Source organism: Onychomys torridus, chromosome 17 (genome assembly GCF_903995425.1).
Source record: "Onychomys torridus chromosome 17, mOncTor1.1, whole genome shotgun sequence".
In the NCBI taxonomy this organism is placed as follows: domain Eukaryota; kingdom Metazoa; phylum Chordata; class Mammalia; order Rodentia; family Cricetidae; genus Onychomys; species Onychomys torridus.
The window spans coordinates 59,869,753-59,893,913 of NC_050459.1; the positions used below are offsets into that span (position 1 = coordinate 59,869,753).

The 24,161-nt window shown below is 43.8% G+C and overlaps 1 protein-coding gene across 1 annotated transcript in view; it reads right to left on the minus strand.

Annotated features, from left to right (window-relative positions):
- The window catches only part of Csgalnact1 (chondroitin sulfate N-acetylgalactosaminyltransferase 1), a 148,621-nt gene that overhangs the window by 13,277 nt on the left and 111,183 nt on the right, over positions 1 to 24,161 (minus strand). Inside the window, exons 4-6 of the mRNA XM_036166651.1 lie at positions 16,436 to 16,537; positions 1,274 to 1,452; positions 355 to 449 (exon numbers count right to left, since the gene is read on the minus strand). Of these exons, the coding sequence (XP_036022544.1) occupies positions 355 to 449; positions 1,274 to 1,452; positions 16,436 to 16,537 (376 nt within the window). The remainder of the gene's footprint in view (positions 1 to 354; positions 450 to 1,273; positions 1,453 to 16,435; positions 16,538 to 24,161) is intronic.

Sequence of the window (24,161 nt, forward strand, 5' to 3'; positions counted from 1 at the left end):
CATTTTTTAATTTTAATTTTTTAACACCAGACTCACTTTTCTTGCTAGGTTTTGTAATGATAAAGAAAAAGTATGCTCTAGCCATAATCCAATAATAGTAATTCCTAAAACCATAGAAGAAAACTAGGAAGGTGTGAAATTACCCTCTTATAAGATATGATTCCTATTTATTTCCACTTTTAAATATTGCAAGCACTTTTAATCAACATGGCACTTTGGAACAAAGGCCAGAACATCTGCCAAACTTAAAAACCACTAAGGGGCTTGGTCTGCGGATCTGACTCACCTTTCCTCATGGTCAGGTGCCCCAGTAACGAGCGACATGAAACAGTCACCTGCAGAGTAATTACTCACCAGCTGCTGTTCTAGGGGTGGGACTGCATCATGATGACCGTAGATTATGCCAGGGTTATACTGGCTGAAAAGAACCGGATAAAATACCTTCTTGCCTGCAAATCAGAAAGCAAACATCTGCTTACAGGAGACTCCTCCAAGGCTGGGCTTGTTCGTATGCGTTCAGCCATTGGCCCAGGCATTTTTGCCCATTCTTTCTTCTCCCTTCACTCACTTCTAGACTAGATCTTAGGCATATTGCACCAGCTAGACTAGGTAGTCTGATTCTCGAACCTTTCTGTCCTTCTGGAATGAAAACAATACACATGTTGTTGACAGCCAGTGGCTGGAATTGTATTCCCAAAAACAATGAAAGAGGGCCCTGGTGTCCCTGTCCTGCATGCACAAAGCCTTTGAATGTCAGTGTCTAGCACAACCTTAAAGACTACAAAGGAAGACAAGGAGACCCTGGGCAGTGGAGGACTCGGAACAGCTACCCTTGGCCATACTTTAACAGCAAATGACCACACCAGGACTCTTAGCTGTCTATCAGCTGTGCCTAACTCCACAGACATCGTTTGTGTATTTGGGGTTTCTTCCAGCCATAGCCTTGCTGACGGCCCATAGCTAATTTTTTCTCTTTTAGATTTGAGTGGCTTTCCCAGGACCATGTCTCTTGTGGATGTCACACTCATCTGCCCTCCCAGGAGGAAACAGAAAGGGGTTCTGGACAGGGGCCCGAGACAGTCCCAGAGTCAGTATGCCTGGCATGCCTGCTGCACAGCACCCGAGGACAAGTTGAACCTTCCTTGTCTTTGTGACTGGAAGGGAAGTGGTTCTGACTCCTCAGCAGAATGGCAGAGTGGGACTGTGTGGACAGCAGAGCCTGAGGGAAAGAGAGAGGGGCACCTGAAAGAGGTAAGAAAGAGACATTGCAAACCTGGCTGTGTGTTCAGCCTGCACGTGTTGAGGAACTCAGAGGTGAAGTAGATGTCCACGTCACAGAAAAAGAGCAGGACATTGCTTCCCTTCCAGAAGCGGGCTCCGACGTCCAGTCCCTTCCCCCGGGAAAATTCTCCATTCAGCTGGATGAAGGTGAAGTTCCTGAAGTTGGCAGCTCTAGAAGGTGTGGGGAGCAGAAGGTCAGGGATCACTGCTCAGCCCCACACTCCCCAGGAGGACAGGATCCCCAGAAGTGCACAGCTGTGGCCATCCCACTCTGAACATTCTGCAGCCCTGCGGTGGGGGTGGGGCCACCCAGGCAAGGACAGACTAGCCAGACTGAAGAGACACCACTGAGGTTCAAAGGACAGAGAACACCTAGCCAACTTGGTTATTTTGTTTTGTGATTGGGTCTTCTGTCGAGCCCAGGTTGACCTTGATTTTCATGATCTTCCTACCTCAGCTGACATTACAGGTATATGCTACCATGCCCAGTTTCTACTGAACTTAACTAACAAATTTTTAAATCATGTGTATTTGTGTGTGTAGTTGCTCATGGAAACCAGAAGAGGATGTGTGATTCCCCTGGAGCTGGAGTTAGAGGTAGTTGTGAGCCATACATGTACGCTGGAAAAAATGCATCCTCTACAAGAACAGTATGTGCTCTCAACCACTGAGCTATCTCTCCTGCCCCCTAATGAAGTTGCAATATGAATTTATTTCTTCTATTTCTGCTAATTCTTCTATATTAAGATGGCTATTGTTACCACTAATGCACATTCTTTGTGGCAGAATTTAGAATTAGTTAAGTAGAGACACAACCCAAACACATCCCCATATGGGCTTTCTGGGCCACTCAAATAAACCTGGTGCCTAAAAACTTGTTCCCTGTAGAATGTGGCTTCCCAGCATCTTTTTTTCTGTTTCAAGGCCAGGAGCCAGGCAACATATTCTCAATATGTGCTGCCCCAGACAGACTGAAATCTTCCTCCCTTCCTCCCTCCCTCCCTCCCTCCCTCCCTCCCTCCCTCCCTCCCTCCCTCCCTTCCTTCCTTCCTTCCTTCCTTCCTTCCTGGCATAGGAACAGCAACACCGCATGGTAAGAAAGAGGGCTGACTACCCTGTAGTTGGAAGACAATAATGCATCAGACCTGGCTGCACTGTTGGTTAGCTATGTGAGGAGGACAAGCTCATTCTTTAGTTGCCTCATTTGCATAAAGAGAGTAACAACAGCCTCCCTAGCCTTTTAAAGTGACTATGTGTAGCATGAATTATTAGAAGGTCTTAATAAAACAGACCTGGAGCCAGGTATTGGGGTGAACAGTGGAAGGTCAGAGAAACAGAACACGCCACAGCTAACCTCACCTTGCCAATTTCTCAGCTGATCCTGTTTCCTCAGACTGGAAACCTCTGTGTCCTCATCCAGAATGAATCTCAGTTGAACTGCTGCTAAAAGCCTAAAAGCTTAACCAGCTCTAGTTCCTGGACCTCACGCCTTATATACCTTAATGCTTCCTGCCATCACTTCCTGGAATTAAAGGCGTGTGTCACCATGCCTGGCTGTTTTCAGTATGGCTTCGAACTCACAGAGATTCACATGGATCTCTGCCTCTGGAATGCTAGAATTAAAGGTGTGTGTGCCACCATTTTCTGGCCTCTATGTCTGTCTAGTGGCTGTTCTGTTCTCTGACCCCAGATAAGTTTATTGAGGTGCACAATATATTGGGAGACACAATATCACCACAACTATGTAAGTGGTAGCAAGGGGATCTGGCAATGTAAGCACTGGCTCCTGCCATCATTAGCAGAGATGGATTTCTAAGCCCAGGCTGCTGAAGATTCTTTAGTTGCTGAACTTCCCCAGAAGTAGCAAAACCTTCTGAAACAAGACTCATCTGGGTAAAACTTAATTTACTTGGTACAAATGAGTCCTGGACAGCCTTCCATCAGGTAGAATGAAAGGCCTCATTCAGTCCTATTTCTGCGTCTGTGTGCCCAGTGGCTGGCATCTGCTGGCAGTTCTCCTTGTTGACTCCATCTGTCTTTGGTTATGGTTGACTCTACCCTCACTCCCTGCCTTTCCTATCTTAGCCTGGCCCCACCACTCCCCAACTTCTCCTGCCTTGATATATTCAGCAGATACAGGAGGAAAACTATTTCCATCATTAATAGTTTATATTCCTTGCAAGTCTCTTGGCTGAAGGTCAACACAAATTACCCAAGTCCTAAGCTTCTCACATGCTAAGTGGTGCTAGTATCTGGAGGTTTAATCACAGAAACCAGTTTGGCAACTCTTCTGTGACTTACTGTCTTCTTCCAGATCTTGGAAGAAGCTTGGTATTTTATCTCAGGAATCTATGGGTGCAGCCTAGCCTCCGTCTGACGCCAGACAGGACCTACAGCCTGAGATCTGGGTGGAAGTCAACAGTATGTGAAAAGCTCTGCTCTCTGAGTCAGCAAACCCAGATCCAGGGCCAACAACTGTGCCTGGTCATCCAGGTACGCACTGGATGTCTATGAATATATGTGAATACAGATTTAGGACTAGAAGTTAGAGTGGTTCTAGCCCTTGGTGTGTTTCTGATTTATTTATTCTCTCGCCTCTGCTGTCTTTCTCCTAAGCCCTGTCCACCGAGTTCCAAGGCCCCTTCAGCTCTGACATCCCCCTGGACTATGAGTCTTCATTTATTTCAGTACTGTGATTCGCCTCTGCCTTCAGAGCTTTATCTTTGATCCTCTGCTCAGGGGTGGTAGCTCCAGCCCACAGCTTCTTCAATTAGCACTGAGGCTATGTTCTGATCCTTTCCAGAATCACACCTGGCACTGGTTAAGGAAAGTACAACTCTGGCTCCACAGACACACAAGCGCTGTGAGGACCTGGCAGGCAGCCTCCAGCTCCTAGAGATTTCCACAGCCCCAACTATTCTAAGTTGGCCCAGCCCATGTCCTCCTGCCCAAGGGAAACTTCCCCTGAGGGAGAAGCCTGGATTTCACCTGTTCATCTAAGGGGCTTCCCAACCAGATTGCCCAGATGCTCCATCCAGAGTCTGTTTTGTCCAGTTGTTTCAGCTTTTATATCCTCTGAGACCCTGTCTCCTGGACCACAAGGGTATTTGTTATCTGGTTTACAGGGTAGAAAGCTTGTCATTTCAAAACACAGTACTCACTCAGGTTGTATCGGACTCACCATTTAAAAGGTAACTCTCCAAAGAGGATTTAAAAAATCTATCATGGAAGATTTTAAATATAAAAGCTTATTTATTTATTCATTTGCTTATGTATTAGGTTTAATGAGATAGGGTCTTGTTATACAGACCAGGTTAGGCTCCAACTGACAATCTACCTTCTAAGTTTTGGGGTTACAGGAATGCATCACCATACTTGGCTTAAACATGTTTTCCATATGCATGATAGCAAGCAACACTTCCTAAGGCAAGAGGCACACGTTCATTAATGTTACAGTGGGAGAGCAGTGACACTATTACCTCTGCCTGGGATAGCCTGCAGTCAGTCCACTGGCAGAGGTGCTCCAAGAAGTCAGCTCACATTGAGTAGCAGAATGGGTGAGTGGCACAGATGTCTGAGCTAACAGTGTGAAAGATACAACAACCTATAGGAGGTATGTTGGCAAACAAATAGCAAAAGGCTGGGTGCTACGGAGTTAAGAGGAGACCAAACATCTGACGTTCCTGCCTGCCCAACACACAAATAAATCTATCGTGAGAACACCCTGGCTCAAGCTGGTTGCCCTAATAAACACCATCATCTGCTCCACAGCAACAGAAGGAAGGGGAAGGGCCTGGCCTTACATGACAGTCTTTGGAAAAAGAGGAGAGGCATCCATGGTACTAGTGCTTGAGATGTTCTTAATTTGAAAGACCTTTAGAAAAAGTATTTGAACATCGAACTGTATGCATGAATGTGTTGCTTCTCAAGAAAGATTACTCAGGGAACTATTCCTGGAAACCCTTTGTCTGCCCTCACACAGCAGCAATTTTCTTTTCCCTTTTCATCCAGGCTTTCTATGAAGATAAGGTATTCTGTGCTATTTCCAGGGTACTACTCATTCCCAATGTGCATCACATTCACTCTCCACTTACCCCACAGGCTACAGCATTCATGATGTGAAAACTGGCAGCCCCAGGAGGGCATCTCCTCTGTGCACACTTTGTTACACAGCAGGGCACTACTGGGGTACAAACACATGAAGTCCCAGCAACCTCTGCCCATGCCCCATAGCACTCTGTCCTCTACAGTCCTTCCTGCCCCCTTCATCTCCCTTGGGCACAGAAGCCAGGGGACAAGTTTCCTCTAGCATCCTCTGAAATCCTGACAGCTGTCTAGGCCCTGATTAGTGGGATACTCACTCACAAAGAAAGCAGGGTGTGGTCAGTCATCCATGGCCTGGGAAGAACAGTGCTACCTCTGTCATCCATCTATGGTTCTCCCCTGGCTGCCAGGAGAGCAAAGCCTCAAAGTCCATTGTGGAGTGATGGCACGATTTCTATACCTGGCTTCTAGAAAAACCCTCTGGCCCTGAGTGCAGACCACTGAGGCCCATGCTAGCACCCTGTTCACTCTGCTGTCTATGGCCCAACTCTGGTGACAAGCCATAGATGGTCATGATAGATGAGTCAAAAGATATGCATGACAGGCACCTCCTCTCACTCCTCGGTGACCCTTTTCTACTACACACGATCTTCCTCTATATCTGTGAAAGGGGCTCTCATTCTTCATGCTTCTCACCTTGAGTATCACCTTTTGGTTGCTTTCCTGCAAATGAAAGAGCCCTCTCTGGGCTTTCTATGGAGTCCTGCCGCTGACTCTCTTGTGTCTTGACACCTTACTCTATCAAATGTACCGATGCACAAGAGGCTTCTGCAGGTTCCAATCCTTTCAAGGCAGCAGCTCCACATACACACCCCCGCAGAAAGTTTCCAGTACTGGGTGGTAAGGGGCACACATGAGGACAATGGAGAGGCTAAAAACACTCGATATAGCTAGAGGTAAGCGATAGAAATGACTGAGGCTCTTCGGGTACTTCCTGAAGGACTTGCTGTCTGGAGAAAGTTTCTCCTACAAGGAGAGTTCAGTCCCCTCCAATGCTAACCAGGAAGCCCTTAGTTACCCCTAACTGACATAAGCCTACTACCCACATCTGAAAGAGTTTAGGACCAGCAGACATGGATGGATAAATAAAAACCCTAGCTTTCAAGAAAAGGTAAATGCAGAGTTGCAGAAAACAGAGCAGGGAACAAGAGCGTACAGTTTGTTTTGAAATATTTAATTTACTCTTACAATGAAATGTAGTATGTGATGACATGCCTGTAGCTGTGGTCTAGCAAGGAACGGGCATCGAAGACGGCAGAATGGGGCTCTCTGTCTCATTACTACGTGAATTCCTAGTATGGACACACAAGAGGGTACATGATTCATTCCTAATTACTTCTTGAATTGTATTATTAATTAACAAAACTCTTGAATCTCCCACTCAATTCTTTTCTTGGATATGAAAAACCTGTTGCGTGGGGACTTCTCAGTTCCAAGTTTGTAGCAGTTATGATGACCCGAGAAAGCTATTGCTTCTGCTATTTCTAACACACACACACACACACACACACACACACACACACACACACACACCGCCCACTGCCTTGAGTTTCTCAGAATGACAGGATTAAAAGTGGTTCAAGCCCTTGTTGCCTAGTATGGTTGTTTCTAATGTAGACATTTCCTTACAACTGCAAAGAAATGATCTTAATGTAACAATTCCCACGATAGCCCTTTATTTAAAAAAATACTTTAGCCCTAAACTTTGGCAGAATTCCACTACTCAGATACAGGCCACGCCAGTTAGAGGAACAGATGAGTGACCTGCCTGCTGGCTGGACTACCCCACTCCTTGAATTCTCTTCCCCCAAGACCCATTCTACGTTCCAAGCTCTCCCACTTCATCATCTTCCCTGTGGCCAGCCTTTCCACCCAAGTCTGGCAGACTTCACTGTCTCAGGTACAGTCTGCACCAATTGGAAGGAGAGGTGAGTGACTGTCTGCCAGCCAACCTGCCCCACCCCCCAAATTCTGATCCCCAGGATCTATCCTGTGGCCCTGCCTCTCCTACCTCATCACTAATACCTCTGCTAGGCCCTGCCCCCCACACTCCTGCAGAATTCCACTGCTCAGGTACAGACCACACCTATCAGAAGAACAGAGACCCAGCGCTGCATCAAAGACCAAGCTAGCCACCAAAACACTTGGGCAGAGGCTTCCTACTAGATCAGACAGCCACTAGAAATCCAGGACATAAAGACTAGAAGACCAAATGGAAACAGAAACAAGGAGCGAAATACCCATTCAAAAAAGACAAACCCAGAAATCAGCACCTAGACTGATAATCATCTACAAACCAGATCCCTAAACACCAGTGTAAGAACACAATCAACAACAGCCAGGGCAATATGGCATCACCAGAGCCCAGCCGTCCTACAACAGCAAGACACAAATATTCCAAGGCAGCTGAAGCACAAGAAAATGACCTGAAAAACAACTTTATGAAGATGATAGAGGTCCCTAAAGAGGAAATTAAAAACTCCCTTAAAGAGCCAGGTGGTGGTGTCTCACGCCTTTAATCCCAGCACTTAGGAGGCAGGTGGATCTCTGAGTTGGAGGCCAGCCTGGGCTACAAAGTGAGTTCTAGGAAAGGTGCCAAAGCTACATAGAGAAACCCTGTCTCGAAAAACAAAACAAAACAAAACAACAACAAAAAATTCTCTTACATAAATTGAGGAAAAGACATAAAAAACTGTAGGAATTCAATAAATTCTTTAAAGAATGCCCAGAAAACCAAGGAAAAAAAAAAAACAAATATGGGAAGGAAACTATTCAAGACCTGAAAACTGAAACAGAAGCAAAAAAGAAAACACAAACTAAGGGAATTCTGGAAATGGAAAATCTGGGCAAGTGAACAGGAACTACAAATGCAAGCATCACCAACAGAATACAAGAGATGGAAGAGCAAATCTCTGAAGATTCAATAGAAGAAATAGATTGATCAGTCAAAGCAAATGTTAAATCTAAAAAATTCTTAACACAAAATATCCAGGAAATCTGAAATTCTATGAAAAAGACCAAACCTAAGAATAATAGAAATAGAAGAAGGCAAAGAATCTCAGCTCAAAAAGAGAGAGAGAGAATATATTTTTAAAAAATCATAGAAGGAAATTTTCCTAATCTAAAGGACATACCTATAAACATACAAGAATCTTATAAAACACCAAATAGATTGGATCAGAAAATAGAATCTTCATGCCACATAATAATCAAAACACTAAACATATAGAATAAAGAAAGAACATTAAAAGCTGCAAGAGAAAAAGGCCAAGTAACATATAAAGGCAGAACTATTAGAATTACAACCTACTTCTCAATGGAGACTAAAAGCCAGAAGGGCCTGGGCTAGTGTCCTGCAGACTCTAAGAGACCACAGATGCCAGCTCAGACTACTATACCCAGAAAAACTTTCAATCACCATAGATGGAGAAAACAAGATAGTTCATGACAAAGTCAAAGTCAAGTTTAAACAATATCTATCCACAAATACAGCTCTATAGAAGGTTCTAGAAGGAAAACTCCAGTCCAGGGGACATAGCTGCACCCACAAAACACAGGCAATAGATAATCTCACACCAGCAAAACTCAAAGGGAAACACAAACACACCACCACCACCGCCGCCGCCGCCGCCGCCGCCGCCGCCGCCGCCACCGCCACCACCACCACCACCACCACCACCACCACCACCACCAAAAATAGCAGGAATTAATAATCATTGGTCATTAATATCTCTCAGTATCATTTTTTCAATAAAAAGACATATGCCAACTGAATGGATTCTAAACAGGATCCTGCTTTCTGATGCATACAATGAACAACATCAAAGATAGAAATTACCTCAGAGTAAAGTGTTGGAAAAAGATTTTCCGAGGAAATGGTCCCAAGAAGCAAGCTGGTATAAGCTATTCTTACATCTAACAAAACAAACTTTCAACCAAAATTAATCAAAAGAGATGGAGATGGACAATTTATTTTCATTAAAGGAAAAATCCACCAAGATAATGTCTCAATTTGAACTCCTTTGCCCCAAATACAAGGGCACTCACATTAGTAAGAGAAACATTACTAAGATTAAATCACACATCAAACCTACACATTATTAGTGGGAGACTTCAACAGCCCACTCTCATTAATGGACAGAAATTAAACAAAGAAGTAATAGAACTAACAGATATTATGACTCAAGTGACCTAACATATATCTACAAAACATTTCACCCAAAGACAAAAGAATATACCTTCTACTCAACACCTCACAGAACAGTCGAAAAAATTGACTGTATACTCAATCACAAAGCAAGTCTCAACAGATAGAATAAAATTGAAATAACTCCCTGTGTCTTAACAGACCATCACAGATTAAAACTGGATTTCAACAGCAACAGAAACAACAGAAAGCTTACAACTCATGGAAACTGAACAACTCTACTGAATTACCACTGGGTCAAGGAAGAAGTGAAGAAAGAAATGAAAGACTTCCCAGAATTCAATGAAAATGAATGTACAACATACCCAAACTTATGGGACAAAATGACAGCAGTGCTAGAGGAAAGTTAAATGCCTGCATGAAGAATTTAGAAGTGTCTCATATTAGCAGCTTAACAGAACACCTGAAAGCTCGAGAACAAAAAGAAGCAAACTCACCCAGGAGAAATAGACACCAGGAAATAATCAAACTGAGATCTGAAATCAATAAAATAGAAACAAAGAGAACAATACAAAGAATCAATGAGACTAAGAGTTAGTTCTTTGAAAATATCAACAAGATAGACAAACTCTTATCCAAACTAACCAAAAGGCAGAGAGAAAATATCCAAATTAACAAAATCAGAAATGAGAAGGGGGACATAACAACAGACACTGAGGAAATCCAGATAATCATCAGGTCATACTTCAAAAACTTGTACTCCCCCAAATTGGAAAATTTAAAAGAAATGGACAATTTTTCTTGGTAGATACCACTTACCAAAGTCCAGATCAGATAAACTATTTAAATAGTCCTGTAACTCCTGAGGAAATAGAAGCAGTTATTAAAAGTCTCCCAACAACAACAACAACAACAACAAGCCTAGGGCCAGTTTTGGGCAGAATTTGACCAGACTTTCAAAGAAGAGCTGATACCAATACTCCTCAAAATATTCCACACAATAGAAACAGAAGGAACATTGCCAAATTCTTTCTATGAGGCCACAGTCAATCTTAATGCCCAAACCACATAAAGACTCAACAAAGAAAGAAAATTACAGGCCAATTTCCATCATGAACATTGATGCAAAAATATTCCATTAAATACTTGCAAACTGAATCCAGGAACACATCAATAAGATCATCCACCATGATCAAGTAAGCTTCATCCCAGAGATGCAGGGATTGTTCAACATATGAAAATATGTCAATGTAACCTGCAATAAACAAACTCGAGGAAAATATCCCACATGATCATCTCATTAGACACTGAAAAGGCCTTTGACAAGATCTAACACTTTTTCATGATAAAAGTCTTGCAGAGATCAGTGATACAAGGGACATAACTAAACATAATAAAAGCAACATAAAGCAAGCCAACAGCCAACATTATATTAAATGGAGAGAAACTCAAAGCTATTCCACTAAAATCAGGAACAAGAGAAGGCTGTCCACCATCCCCATATCGATTTAATGTAGTACTTGAAATTCTAGCTAGAGCAATAAGACAACTAAAAGACACCAGGGGATATAAATTGGAAAGGAAGAACTCAAACTTTCGCTATTCACAGGTGATATGATAGTATACATTAAGTGACCCCAAAATTTCTATCAGGGAACTCCTAAAGGTAATAAACACCTTAGTGAAGCGGCTGGATAAAAGATTAACTCAAAATGAACATTTGGGTTGTTTTCATTTTGCAAATTGATCATAATATTACTGAATGCTTGTGCTCAGTTGTTTAAATGCTGATTTTCAATTATTTTTGGATTTAACTGGGAATGAAATTCCTAGTTTAGATGGTAATTCTATTCTGAACCATTTAAAGAACCATGGAAATCTTATCCAGTATCACCATTTCCCATTGCTGCCATCAGTGGGCAAGAGTTCCAATTTTTTTCACATCCCCATTTACATTTGTGATTGTCTGATTTTTGAAGTTTGCCACCCTAGAGGGCAGGAATTTACATGTGGTCTTCCTTACCTGAGACACACACAAATTCTCCCCTCCGTTATCTGAATGAAATCTTCATGAAATGACTTCAAAGAGGCATGATATGCTAACACACACTGTGGTAAGACAGGTCCATGATAATACCACCATCACTACAAGGACAAGCTTCTCTTCTCCTCACACACATGGGGTAGAGCAATCTATTTGTGTGTGTATGTGTGTGTGTGTGTGTGTGTGTGTGTGTGTGTGTGTGTGTGTCTCCCCGTATGCGTGTGCGTGTGCGTGTGTGTGTGTGTGTGTGTACATCCATGCATCATATATGTGCATGCATGTTTGCGTGTGTACAGGTGTATGTGGTTGCATGTACATGTGTGTGAGTGTGTTTATGGAAGCCAGAAGTCAACATCAGGTATCTTTCACAATTGAAGTCCATCTTATCTTTTGAAACAGAATCTCTCATTGAGGCTAGTGTTCACTGATTCACTAAATAAGCTGTGCAATAATCTCTACAGATCTTCCTGTCTCCTCTCCCACTTCCAGTTCCAGAGTTACAGACACATATGACCACACCCAGAGTTTACATGAGTGCTGGAGATCCAAAGTCTGCTCTTCATGTTTGTGCAGCATGTACCTTACCCAAGAAGCTAGTTGCCTATCCTCAGTGTCTCATTGTTAATGTCTCAATTCTCAGAGATGATTCCTCTGAAAGATGCCCCTGTGTCCTGATGATCAAACAAAGATAAACTTGTCAATGCATGATAATTCAGCTATAAGTTATAGTATTTTAAATATTTTCTTCTACAGTTCCAACCAGACACCACAGTGCACATAGAAAATGAAACACTGGTTCCCAGGCTGCAACTCCAGCCTGCTGACTCAGTATCCAGGGCTGGGTCCAAGTATTCTGCATGTTAGAAAGCATCCAAGGTTATACCAAAGCTTATGCATATCCGAGAGCTCCTGAGTTAAGCTTTTATTTGAGAATAGATGAGTCCTGGGAAAATCTGTAGATTAAGGATCAGGGACTTGGAAGTAATTTGTGTTGTTTTCTGTGACCGTGGCTTGTAAACAGCTGAACCACAATCTTTACAAAGCAACATGCTGTCTTCATATCGCAGGACAAGCACATATGCAGGCACATAGTATTTCAGGAAATGATATGTATCCTTATTACCTGTGATTCATGCTGAAAATTTGCACCCTGCTCTATTCCGTGTTCAAAATCCCGGGCTAAGCCCACTGAATCGATTTTGAAATCCTCTAATGAATCACAACCAGGGTTTACAAACCACCAGTCTGTAGCAATCAACCGAAATACAAAGCTCAATTGAGGAAGTACAAACAGGGGGAAAGAGAACATAAAACACTGCAAACTAGTCATTAAACAAGGCTGTATTTTTAGCTATTCTTAAAATGTTTACATTTAGCTGGATTTAGAACACTTTAATTACAATACTGATCTCCTAATGAAGTGAATGTCATTTCGTCTGATTACAAATCTCATTACCTTCAACTAACAATTATGAATCTTAGGAGGGCATGGGGGGGTGCTTTGTCTCTCTCATGTGACTGGAATGAAGGCCTCAGGGACAATCTCCCTAAGGCCCAGTTTCTTCATCTAGAAAACAGGGCTGGTAATGATAGCTACCTCAAAAAGCCAGACACAAAGGGCCAAAGAGCTTGGGCAGATGGCTTAGCAGGAAAAACACTTGCTGTGTGAGCATGTGAACCACAGTCCCAGAAGCCATGTGGTAGCCCATCTGCAGTCCTAGCAAGTGGGAGGCACAGACAGGAAATCCTAGGACAGTCAGCTAACCAGACTTTAGCAGACTTCTAGCTCAAAGTTCAGTGAGAGATGTTTTGCATCTATACACAAGGTGAAGAGCATTTCTTTGAAAATGTCCAATGTCCACCTCAGGTATCCACATACATGCACACATGTGTGTATATACCCATATGTACACATGCGAAAATGCATATACATATGCACATCACACATACATGCACGCACCAAAAGTTGCTATGAATAGTCAATGAGATTGTTCATAAAAATAATTGAAAATAAAAGGCCATTGAACAAATATTATTACCATCTATAAAGAACAGTGAAGACATTAAAGCCTTAGGGTGTGTGTGTGTGTGTGTGTGCGCACTTTATCATAAATCCAAATTCAATAATTACTTGGTACTATCTTTCCTTTGATGAACAAACTCATAATTCAAGGTCTTTGGATTGGCTCTGTATATGGCTGTTGACATGGCCTACTTGACTGCCTACCTGTCCACTTCCTTCCTGTCTGGACTTGAATCCACCATTTCTTGCTCAGAGCAGTTTCTATCCAGTTGTCTCCACAGCTGGCAACATCATCACTTCCAAACCTAACTCTCCCACCCTTTGACCCCTACAGCATAACCTCTTTACTGTACTGTGTTCTTTTGTCTTGGGAACACAGACTCTACTTACACTTTTCTCAGTCCACTTCTAAATCCTAACATCTGCTTTCGCCTCTTGTATTCATTCTGTAACCACTATCTATGCTTATTAATGGACTTATTGCATGCTATGTGCTCTGTGATGTTGAGTGTTCATATTAGAAATTAAGATTAAAATAAAAAATCATATATTTGCCTCAGTCAGATTACCAAGGTAGACAAATTATCTGACTAATGGATACAATTAGAATCAATAGATACCGTGGGGTAGACAGGGCTCAATGGTTAAGAGCACTTTCTGCTCTTGCAGAGGACTCAGGTTCGATTTCTGACACCCATGTGGCACCTTACAACTGCTATAACTCAAGTTCCAGGGGATCTGACACCCTCCTCTGACCTCTGAGAGCACCACAAAGTACACACAAATACATGCAGGCAAAACATGCACATATACATTGTAAAAATAAATCTTAAAATCATTACATCTTATGAATGTATTGCCTTTTAATAAGTTTGAACATTGTGGAAAGACACAAATGTGTTAGTCAATGTCTGGGGAAGACTTACTTGATAAAAGTACTTAGGCCTTCCAGTCCTTAGAAAGAATATTTCCTATAGTATGTTTAAAGTAGCCTGCCACTTGTACATACAGTTTCTATAAATCTGAATCTGTGTAACCATCAGCAAATGTCCCAACATCCTTTGCGATATGAAAAAAGTGCCAAACCCAAGAGGATAGGATTTGCCAATTCTGTTTGCACACTGGAATCACCTGCCTGCACAGACACTTAAAATACGTTGAAATGACTTGGAATGACGCTGTTCCCTGCAGTTCAGGGTGCAGCCCCAGGGGTGGCCACCACTTTTTCTTACAGTACTTTTCTATCCTGATTGCAGGTTTGAAGCACCTGGAAAACTTTAAAAACTATTTTGTCCAGGAATGGATATTAGCAAAGATGCTCACAGCTACCTGTTGGGCAGAGAACATGAGTCCTAACCATCTGTGCTCTCCACTGCTGAGCAGAGAGGGAAAGATTAGACCTGAAAGATTTCTATTTCTTTTTTTGTAATATATTTTATTTTATTTTATTATGTGCATTTGTGTTTTTGCCATGGGTGTGGGGCTCCCTGAAACTTGAGTTACAGACAGGTGTGAGCTGCCATGTGGTTGCTGGGAATTGAACTCAGGACCTCTGGAAGAAGAGTCAGTGCTCTTAACCCCTGAGCCATCTCTCCAGCCCGAACAGTGGACAAAATATGAGGAGGACAAATTCTACCTTGAACCCTATCTGAGATTTCTATTTCAGCTACATTCAGTGTATCCAATTATTCCCCATGTGATGATCCTCACACATGGTTCTTTACTACTTTTAACTCCTATTCCTTTAGGATACAGGTAAACAATTTTCTTCTTCTATAAAGAGCCAGAGAGTAAATTGGTTAGGCTTTTTGAGTCTTACGGCCATAAATAACATGTATATCAACAGACCTTCTTATATCCAATTAAACTTTATTTACAAAAACAGATGTGGTGGGGCTCTTGGTCGGAGAGCCACAGCTGATGACCTCTGCTTCCAGGATGTTTGGAATTTTAATTGTGCCCATTAACACAAGTGTGGTACCAGCATGGAATAACATGGAAAGTGATCTCCACCTTAGAAGCTTTTCCTTCAACTGTCATCCAATTACCACATACCAGAAACTCAAAGCAGACAGTCCTGTTTCTATCTGAACCATATGGACCTGCTCAGACTAGTTCTGCCACTGAGTACTGTGAAAGCCATCAAAGCTTCACATCTATCCCAGTTGTCCACCTGACTTCTCAGCTGAGTCTGCACACCTCTATGGCAAGCAAATGTGGCTCACAACTGTACCGTGCCTGCCTCCTCATTTGCACAGGATGCCATGGGTTATTTATCTTGAAGAAAAAAAAAAAAGAATCCATCTTTGCTGCTTCTGAATACCCTTTTACACTCTGCAACTGATCAATGAGTTATAAACATATAACACCAGGCCTAAAGGCTTTGATTAAGTAATTTCTGTTTGCTGGATGGGTTTAATCAAGGATCCTGCCTCAGCCACCCCTTCTGGGTGTCCCCTGATGTCTTTAAATGAATAATGCATAAAAGGCAGAGATGAAAGGGTGAGAACATGTGCTCCATAGATGGGATTTGAGCCTGAGTATTACTCTTAGACTGTTGAGCAGGGGCTGAGTTGGAGCTCAGAGCACAGCTATGTTCTTCCTCAATCTGACTCTGCAAACATGGAAGTCTTCAAGTGTGGTACTGAGGGAGATTGCCTTCAGTTAGAGATCCCAGAAGCCCATGCTCTAAACCTTTGCCAAACAGGGCAGCTTATGTCTACTGACAAACTTATCATCCCGACATTACCAGTGTCAGACAGGGTGGTCTCGTGGGGAGGTTGACCTTCCTGGCTATCCAGGGTTACAGAAAGGAAAACTAAGCAGACGCACTTACTTGGAAGTGTTTTCAAGTATTCCTTTGACTTCATTCATTTCTTCTTTCCCAAAGTACACAACGGTGAGGTGAACTCTCCCATCCTGTTGGATACACATCTCCCTGGAAAATAAAACACATGTATGTCTGGTTCTGTCTGTACATTTACAGGAAGATACAAACTGACTCCCCTCCCTCCTCCTTCTTCTTTTTCCTCATTTTTTTTAAGTGCAAAAAGGCTTAAAGTAAACTCAAGACAGAAGAGAAGAGCACCCTGATTGGCCACTCAATTTTTATTTATCTTATCAGGAAAATCATTATATTTAAATATGCAGATATGGGAAATAAAACATCAGATGAAAGACACCTTAGAGTCAACCTGCCATTGGAATAGCCCCCTTGGGGCCCTCAGGTTGTCCTGGAGAGGGCTCTGGGAAGTCTCTGGGACATAAAACATTAGTTCTGTGTTACACATGAGAAATCTAACGTCCAGAGAGGGGGACACAAGAGGCTTTGTCTGTGGATATTTCCCTGGTGTGGGACAAACAACACAGTCCCCATTCCCAAATGATCCACAATAAACCATCACTCTTTGGTTTAGGACTGTGGGAAGCCTTGGAAATATCCAGTGTTATATGGACTGTCAAGGAATTCTAGCATTGTGTGTGCACCCTACCTCATGAGTTAATGAAGTAGACATATACAACCCTAGGCCCGAAAGTTTTGATCAAAGGATTTCTGTACAGCTGGAAGGAGTAAAGACCTGGGAAGAGGAGCCTGGGGAGTAACAGTATGACTTAAAACTGAGAGTCCCCTCATAGCTACAGTCCCTGTAGGGAGTCTTTACCTATTTACAGCACAAGTCTCCATGCACAAAAGCCGCCACTGCCCCACTGCTCCGCTACAACCAGCACCTGGTGACTCATGGTCCTGACAGAGAAGCCATTTGGTTCAGCTCTCAGAGCAGGTCTTTGGCTCTAGACTAGTGTAGATTATCTCCACCAAAGCTTATGTGTTGTTTGCTATGCCCTGTTCTTTCAAACATAACATCTAGCTGATCTGCTAAGTTCTTCTGAGGGTTTGCTCTTCAAATATATGTGTGTGCAACTGTCTGTGTGCATACCTGTAAATGTAAATACACACACACAAGTATTTATGTATGCAGGCAGGAATGTCTTCATACGTGTGTGTGTGTGTGTGTGTGTGTGTATAAGTATGTAGATAATGTGAACTGGTGTTTCCTGGGAGCCAACCGTTACAGAAATTCTGCTGGTGAGATGGTATTTTGAAATATTTGGCTATTTCCTGTGCCCTTATTCCACTGTTGACATTTATACAATAATCCAAATCATAGATTCCAGAAATCTCTTAGCCTTCCTTACCGAGGTCAAATTACTAGATGGTCTTAGTTATAACATCAAAAGGGGAGAGCCACATCCCCGGGTTTGCTGGGAAGCATTGGAAACAACAGAAGACGTGGTTCCTGCCCTAAAAATGGACTTAGCAGATAAAACAAGCACAGAGGAAGGCATCAGAGAAGGAGAACATTGGAGGCATGGCGAGTTCTCAGGCTGGATTGGGACTTGGAGGATGGGAAGAGTTCAGAAAGCTGGGGTCAAGAAGGAAGGCCATCCTGACACCAATGGGGACGTAAGCCTCAGCCTCACTATAGCGTGCTTCTGACAAAGTCTCTGTGTGCACAGTTCCCCTTGCCAAACCTACCAGATGAGTGGAAGGAAACCATGTGCATGGCCAAGTGCTGGAGAAATTGTGCTTTGAAAGTGTGTGAGTGTGAGTGAGTGTGCGTGGGGTACAGGGGGGTCCATCACAGAATCAGGAACAAGTCACCTGCTAGGCCTGAATTAAAGCCTTCTGTGTTTTCCAGGAATATCTGTGCTGCCCCTCTCTCATTGGTGTTTTAAATCAGGGAGATGGGTCAGGCCCAACCCTTAAATGGCAAGGTGAGGGATCTCACAAAGGCAAATCCAAGGTTGCCCTGTTGTCTCCAGCTCTCCACTTTAGATGTTTGTGAATTCTTTTCATTCACTCAAAAAGTATTTGTTGTCAATATACCACAGGCTAGACACTCTACCAGGGGATCTTAAACAAGAGGGATTGGAATGTCTGCCTTTGAAGTTTCCTACCTCCTAGGCAGGACTCAAGCTACCCACAATGAAGCCATTCAATGCTCCTTGAGAATATGGGATTGTGCGGATCCCACTATTGCTGTGTGAACGGTCTTTGTATTTTCCAAAATCTTTCCAATTTGACTACCCCACCCTTGAGAGGGAATGGGAATATGTGTGGTTAGATGGCCATGTGCAGATACATCTTTGTTTCAGAGATAAATTTAAAAAGAAGTCTTAAACAACTGACTCATGCTGCATATAGACTTCTAGCTTGATGTTAATTACTTGCATTTTGGACAATGCTATCTGTATTACGGAGGCAATGGGCCCGCTTCTGTAAGCAGGTCCCCAGGGACACTGTGGTTGAGCGGTAAGTGAAACTATAAAATGATTCCAGGGAACCTTGACCTCATGAACCCCTCTAGGGAGCACATCATGCCCACAAATGCTTCCCATTACCTCAAAAGCCTCAATTCTTTGACCTCAAGCTGGAAACTGAAAATTCTGTTTCCACATCACAAACACCATATCTTTTTAGAATGACTTTTCTATAAAACAATGTGCTCTTCCCACACAGAGTGCAGAAACTAGTTTAGGACACATTTTTAGGCAGAAAATGTGGGTTACAGTCCTTTATGCATATCTATATTTTTATTTCCTGAGAGGTCAAAGTTCTATCATTAGTCTGTAGGACTGAACTGTGAACAGAGTGTGGAGTCCATTGCTCAAAGTCTTAGTTTATAGGTAAGAAAATGCATTCCAGCGGCCTCCGAGAGCTGTGTAGGGAGCAATACACACATCTGGATCTAGAAGGATTGATAGTATCTGTCTCCAGGGCAACGTTAGCCACAGGAGGGGGGGGGGGGCTATCAGATCTGACAGCTTGGGTTTCACTGTATAGGATTCACCGCTAAGCACAGTGCAGTGCTGTGTTTAGACAGATGTGGAGTAGAGGAAACCTCAACAAAACTCCACATGGAAATCGTTGTGCAGAAGGACAGATAGTCTTAGGTTCCTGATGTGGAAGCTCGGCAGGTACAGTCAAACAGATCTGGTGGTCTACAGAAGGCTTCCCTAGGCCTGTTTGCAGGAGATGTTGCATCCCTAGACAAAGAAATCATCTCAGGCATGGCTTCTCAAATTCACCACAGAACTGAGCTTGGAACATGTGGGAAGAGTGTCCTGTGTGTGCCGAAGTGTGTTCAGCATCATCCCAGGCCTCCCCCAACTTTGGGCTAACAGCATTTCCTTAATCCAATTGTCATAACCAAAAGTATCTCCACACTTTGCCAAATGGACTCAGAGCTGGGAAGAGTGAGTTACAGAATGTCCTCAGTGCTGAGCCCCTGTCTGAAGAATCCCGTTTGGTAATAACACCTGATCTGTGACAGGAAGTAAGCACCCCTTGGATGCCTTGTGAAATCCTGTGTGAGGCCAGGGGAGACACAGTGCTGAAGCAGCCCTACAAGCTTTCTTTACAGAACAGGAAGCCTTCAAGGGGCATTGGTCGTCTAGGCAGGGACTTGAAGGGAATTAATGTGCATGGCAGTGTATGCACAATGAGGCTTGGGCACTGAGGATGAGGACAGTGACAGCAGCCTCTGAGGCACCAGTGAGTGACAACTGCTTCAGCTGTCACCAGAAGCAGGGAGGTTGCCTGTTCTGTGACACTTGGGCTGGCAGTGCATGCTAGACACATGTCCTTGCCCTTTTGAGAAGCCCCAGAGAACACCAGGAGAGACTGGCAGAGTCATGGAGGATGAGTGCTCTTGTGCTGGATGAGAGAAAGCAGGAAATGTGTCATGAAGTTGGGGATGTCAGTGTTATACCCCATGCTGAGTAGCCTGGGGAAGCACTATACCGTGGTTTTTGTGAAAAAGGAATTGATGTGGCGGTAGCTTGGCTTTCAGTGTGGTGATATTAGGAGGTAGGGCTTAGTATAAGGTGAGTAGGTCACCGGGGACACTGCCATTGGAAGGAGTTACTTTGGGTTTCCTGAGACCTTGGTGTGTTCCTGTGTTGTTACCTAGACATGGTGATACATGCCTACCATTCCAGCATTTGGGAAACAGACCATATTCCGAGCCAGACCCTGTCTCAGAAGAAAAGAAAGGAAGGGGGGAAAAAGCAATAGAAAGGAGACAGGAAGGGGGAGGGAGGGGGGAAGGGGGAGGGAGGGGAGGGAGAGGGGAGGGGAGGGGGAAGGGGGAGGGAGGGGAAGGGGGAAGGGGGAGGGAGGGGAAGGGGGAGGGAGGGAGGGGGAGGGGAGGGGGGGAAGGGGGAGGGAGGGGAAGGGGGAGGGGAAAGGGGAGGGGGGAGGGAGGGGAAGAGGAGAGGAAGACAAAGCAAGAAAAGTGTGAGAAAAGGAAAAGAGGAGATGAGAGGAGGGGAGGTGAGGGGAGAGGAAGGGAGGGGAAGGGAGAGAAAAGAAGAGGAGAGGGGAGGGCAGATCTGGGAGAGCCAGGCATTATCCGGCTCCTGGAGGCTTCTCGCCCTCCTGATGCTGCTTTTCCATGTCTGATGTGTCCTCATCCTGATCCAGTCCTGATGACACCCTCACCAGGAAAAAGTCAGTGTTAGGACCAACCTTAAACTTTAACACCATGACCCAAGCAAATTATCTGTTTAGTCTTTGGGGTTTCTAATTTTTATTTATCTATTTTTCTGAGGTCTCTCATTCTATAGCCCAGGCTAGCCTGGAACTTCATATATAATAGCCCAGGCTGGCTTCAAAATGGCATTAATTCTCCCTTATCAAGAACATCTCCCAAGGCCTGAGATTATAGTTGTAAGCCACCATGTCTGCCTTAATCAACTTTATCATACTTATCTGTGAATACTATGTTGGGGCAACATAAATAAGATGAACACACAAACTCAAGAATCCATATTCACTGAGCACCTGGGTGATACGATGCATGTTTTTCCCTTGGAGAAGGATTAACAAAGGGTTAGCACATATAATTCCCTCCAGGAGAATAACAACCCAGGTTCACTTCAGAGCCTCCATGTTTTCCCAGTCAAAATCCCATGTGTAAGGAGATGCTTAAGTTCTAGGAAAACTGGGATAACCGAAGAGCTCAAATGTAGTACGGTGTGGAATAACCACAGTTATGGAGGCTGCTGAGTCAAGAGGACAGCAAGGAGAGTTAACTTCAGGAGGCTGGTGGGTTCTGAGGAGGAGACATCATCTCAGGTCAGCACCAGAGGTGAGGAGGAGCAGAAGGGGACTTGAACAGCTAAGAAAAGGCTTCAGCTATGAGGAATCTCATTGCTATTCTTTTCTAACTCAGTTTCTCCTCAAATATATCAGGAATGGGAAAACGTATCAGGAATTAGGGTGCTTCACGCAACAACAACCCATCAGCCCCCAGTCTGCCAAAGGTTTATAATGTCAACAGGAGGGAAGTCACTCAGTGATAAAGAAACTGGGAAAATTGTAAGGAAGAGATTCGATCCTGGAGAGGGACAGAGGGTTATTGGTGCACTCTGGCATCTGCTTATATCCCAGCATTCTATTTTGGGTTTGGTGCATCCTTCCCCTTACCCCTTTGCCAACATGAATTAACAAACAATTCTACTGTTCTAATTTTTGGGTGTTCTGCTCCTTGTTAAGACATGATGGTGGATTCTGACCTGCAGTCAAGCAACTTTCCTGATTCTTGTCACAATACAGAAAACACAACCACTCCTCCAACTGACCACGTTTCAGTCTCTTGACTGGACATCTCTATACAGTGTGTAGCTTAGACTCAACACCTCTTCTATTAGGTCCCTAAGGACAACGATTTAAACAACATGGCTGATGAAGTTTTAGCGTATCTCCAGCTCATCAGCTATGAAAGCTTCTCGGCGTGGCTCTGTTTTGTGAGTAGTGAATGGCTCACAGGACTGGTGTGGGATGTGGATTAGAAAGAGGACTGTGTTACACAAGACAGCATACTTTTCTTAAGGAATACAGAGGGCCCAGGAATCTATCTCTGTCACAGTCCTGGTGGCCAGAGGGCTTTCAGTCACCTATATCAGCTTAGCCAAATGTTGAAGGATTGTTTCAATTGAAATATATAATTCCTGCTTTAAATTTCCCCCCCAGAAATTTCCAGAGCCTTCTTAAAGGTTCTAGGCAAAAACAGGATGAAAGAGAAAATTTCTAAAGAAAGTCAAGTAGAAGATGACCCCGATAGTCCATTAAAACGTCAAGAATGCCTTGATAGAGATGAGAAGAGCCGGAAGGAGAAAATGAAGGACGTTCAGACAAACATAACCCACCCACCCTGTCTGAAGAGGAACTTGACAAGAAAAAGGGTCCACTCCAGCTGGAAGCAGTCAAAACAAAAAGCAAGCAAGCTTGGAAGAAACAGAAAAAGGGTTGAAAAAAGTTATGAAGGCTATTTCCCATTAAAATCCCCCACCCTGCTGGGAGTGGCAGAGATAACGATCTGAAGATCTATAGCTTTGTTATTGTGAGAGTGTTCCTGATATTAAACAAAGCACATGAGGAGGAAATAACAGATGAGCCTAAAATCCACAACACAGATGAGAGAAACTCAGAGTCACAGCCAAATGTGAGAGAGCTTCAAAGGCAAAATGAGGTGGTTAACCAAGCCAAGAAGAGAAGGCAGGCTAAGGCGACATAGCTCCTGGGCCAAGCGTGCACGTGCAAACATGACCTGACTCAAGTAGAGTTCCCCTGGGAGCCCCAGATATCCCGTGATCCCAAGGGATGAATAGGGATCACCTATTCATTTGTGATGAAATGGCATGTGAGGACTCTGGCTTTCACATGCAGGCCAACCTGATGGCAGCAACAAAGGAGCCTTCGTTAGTGCCAGCCAATGACCGCCAGGATCCAAGACAAGTTCACACCTGGAAGCCCTGCATCACCAAGACCAAAGTCATCTATATTGGTCCCAAAAGGAAAAGGAGGATTTTTGATTCTTTGTCAGGAGATGGAAAGACCTAATTCTTGCCATTGTAATTGTGCCAGCTAGGAATATCATCACCTGGCATCCATTACCTCTTAAATGAAAGCACTGAAGGTCTACTGCTGGAAATAAGCTTGCTTCACCCAACAATGGCATTTTCTCATTACATACGAAGGCTAATATAAACTAGCCCTTGTTTCCCCCTTGCTCCCTGACTGCTTGGAAGTTCAGAAAACGAGCACACTGATGAGTTTGTATTGTGCCTGAGCCAAAGGCCTGCCCAGGCTTTGTCTTTGCTTCCATTCCTAGGGCTTCTAAGCACTTTCTATGAAGCCCCAAACAACACTCGGTTAAAACAACACGGGTGAGAAAGTTAGCGTTTCTCCAGCCCGTCACTCATAAAAGCACACCTCTGTGTAGCTCTGGTTTGTGAGGTGCCTCACAGGAGTGGCACTGAGATCTGAATAAGAAGGTGGCCTGGTAAAGCTCCATATCATCCCACAGCTGAGGAGGGCCACAGCCACCGGGAACGGCCACCACAGGCTGCACACAGCCGTTAGGCTCTCCTCCACCTGCGCTCACATCCCAGAGGTCAGTAGTAGAACACTATTCTGTAGTCAGAACACAGCTAGGGGTGGGGACAGTGGCCCTCAGATGAGGCAGAAGCTCAGGCAGGCCTTTGATTGTGAAACA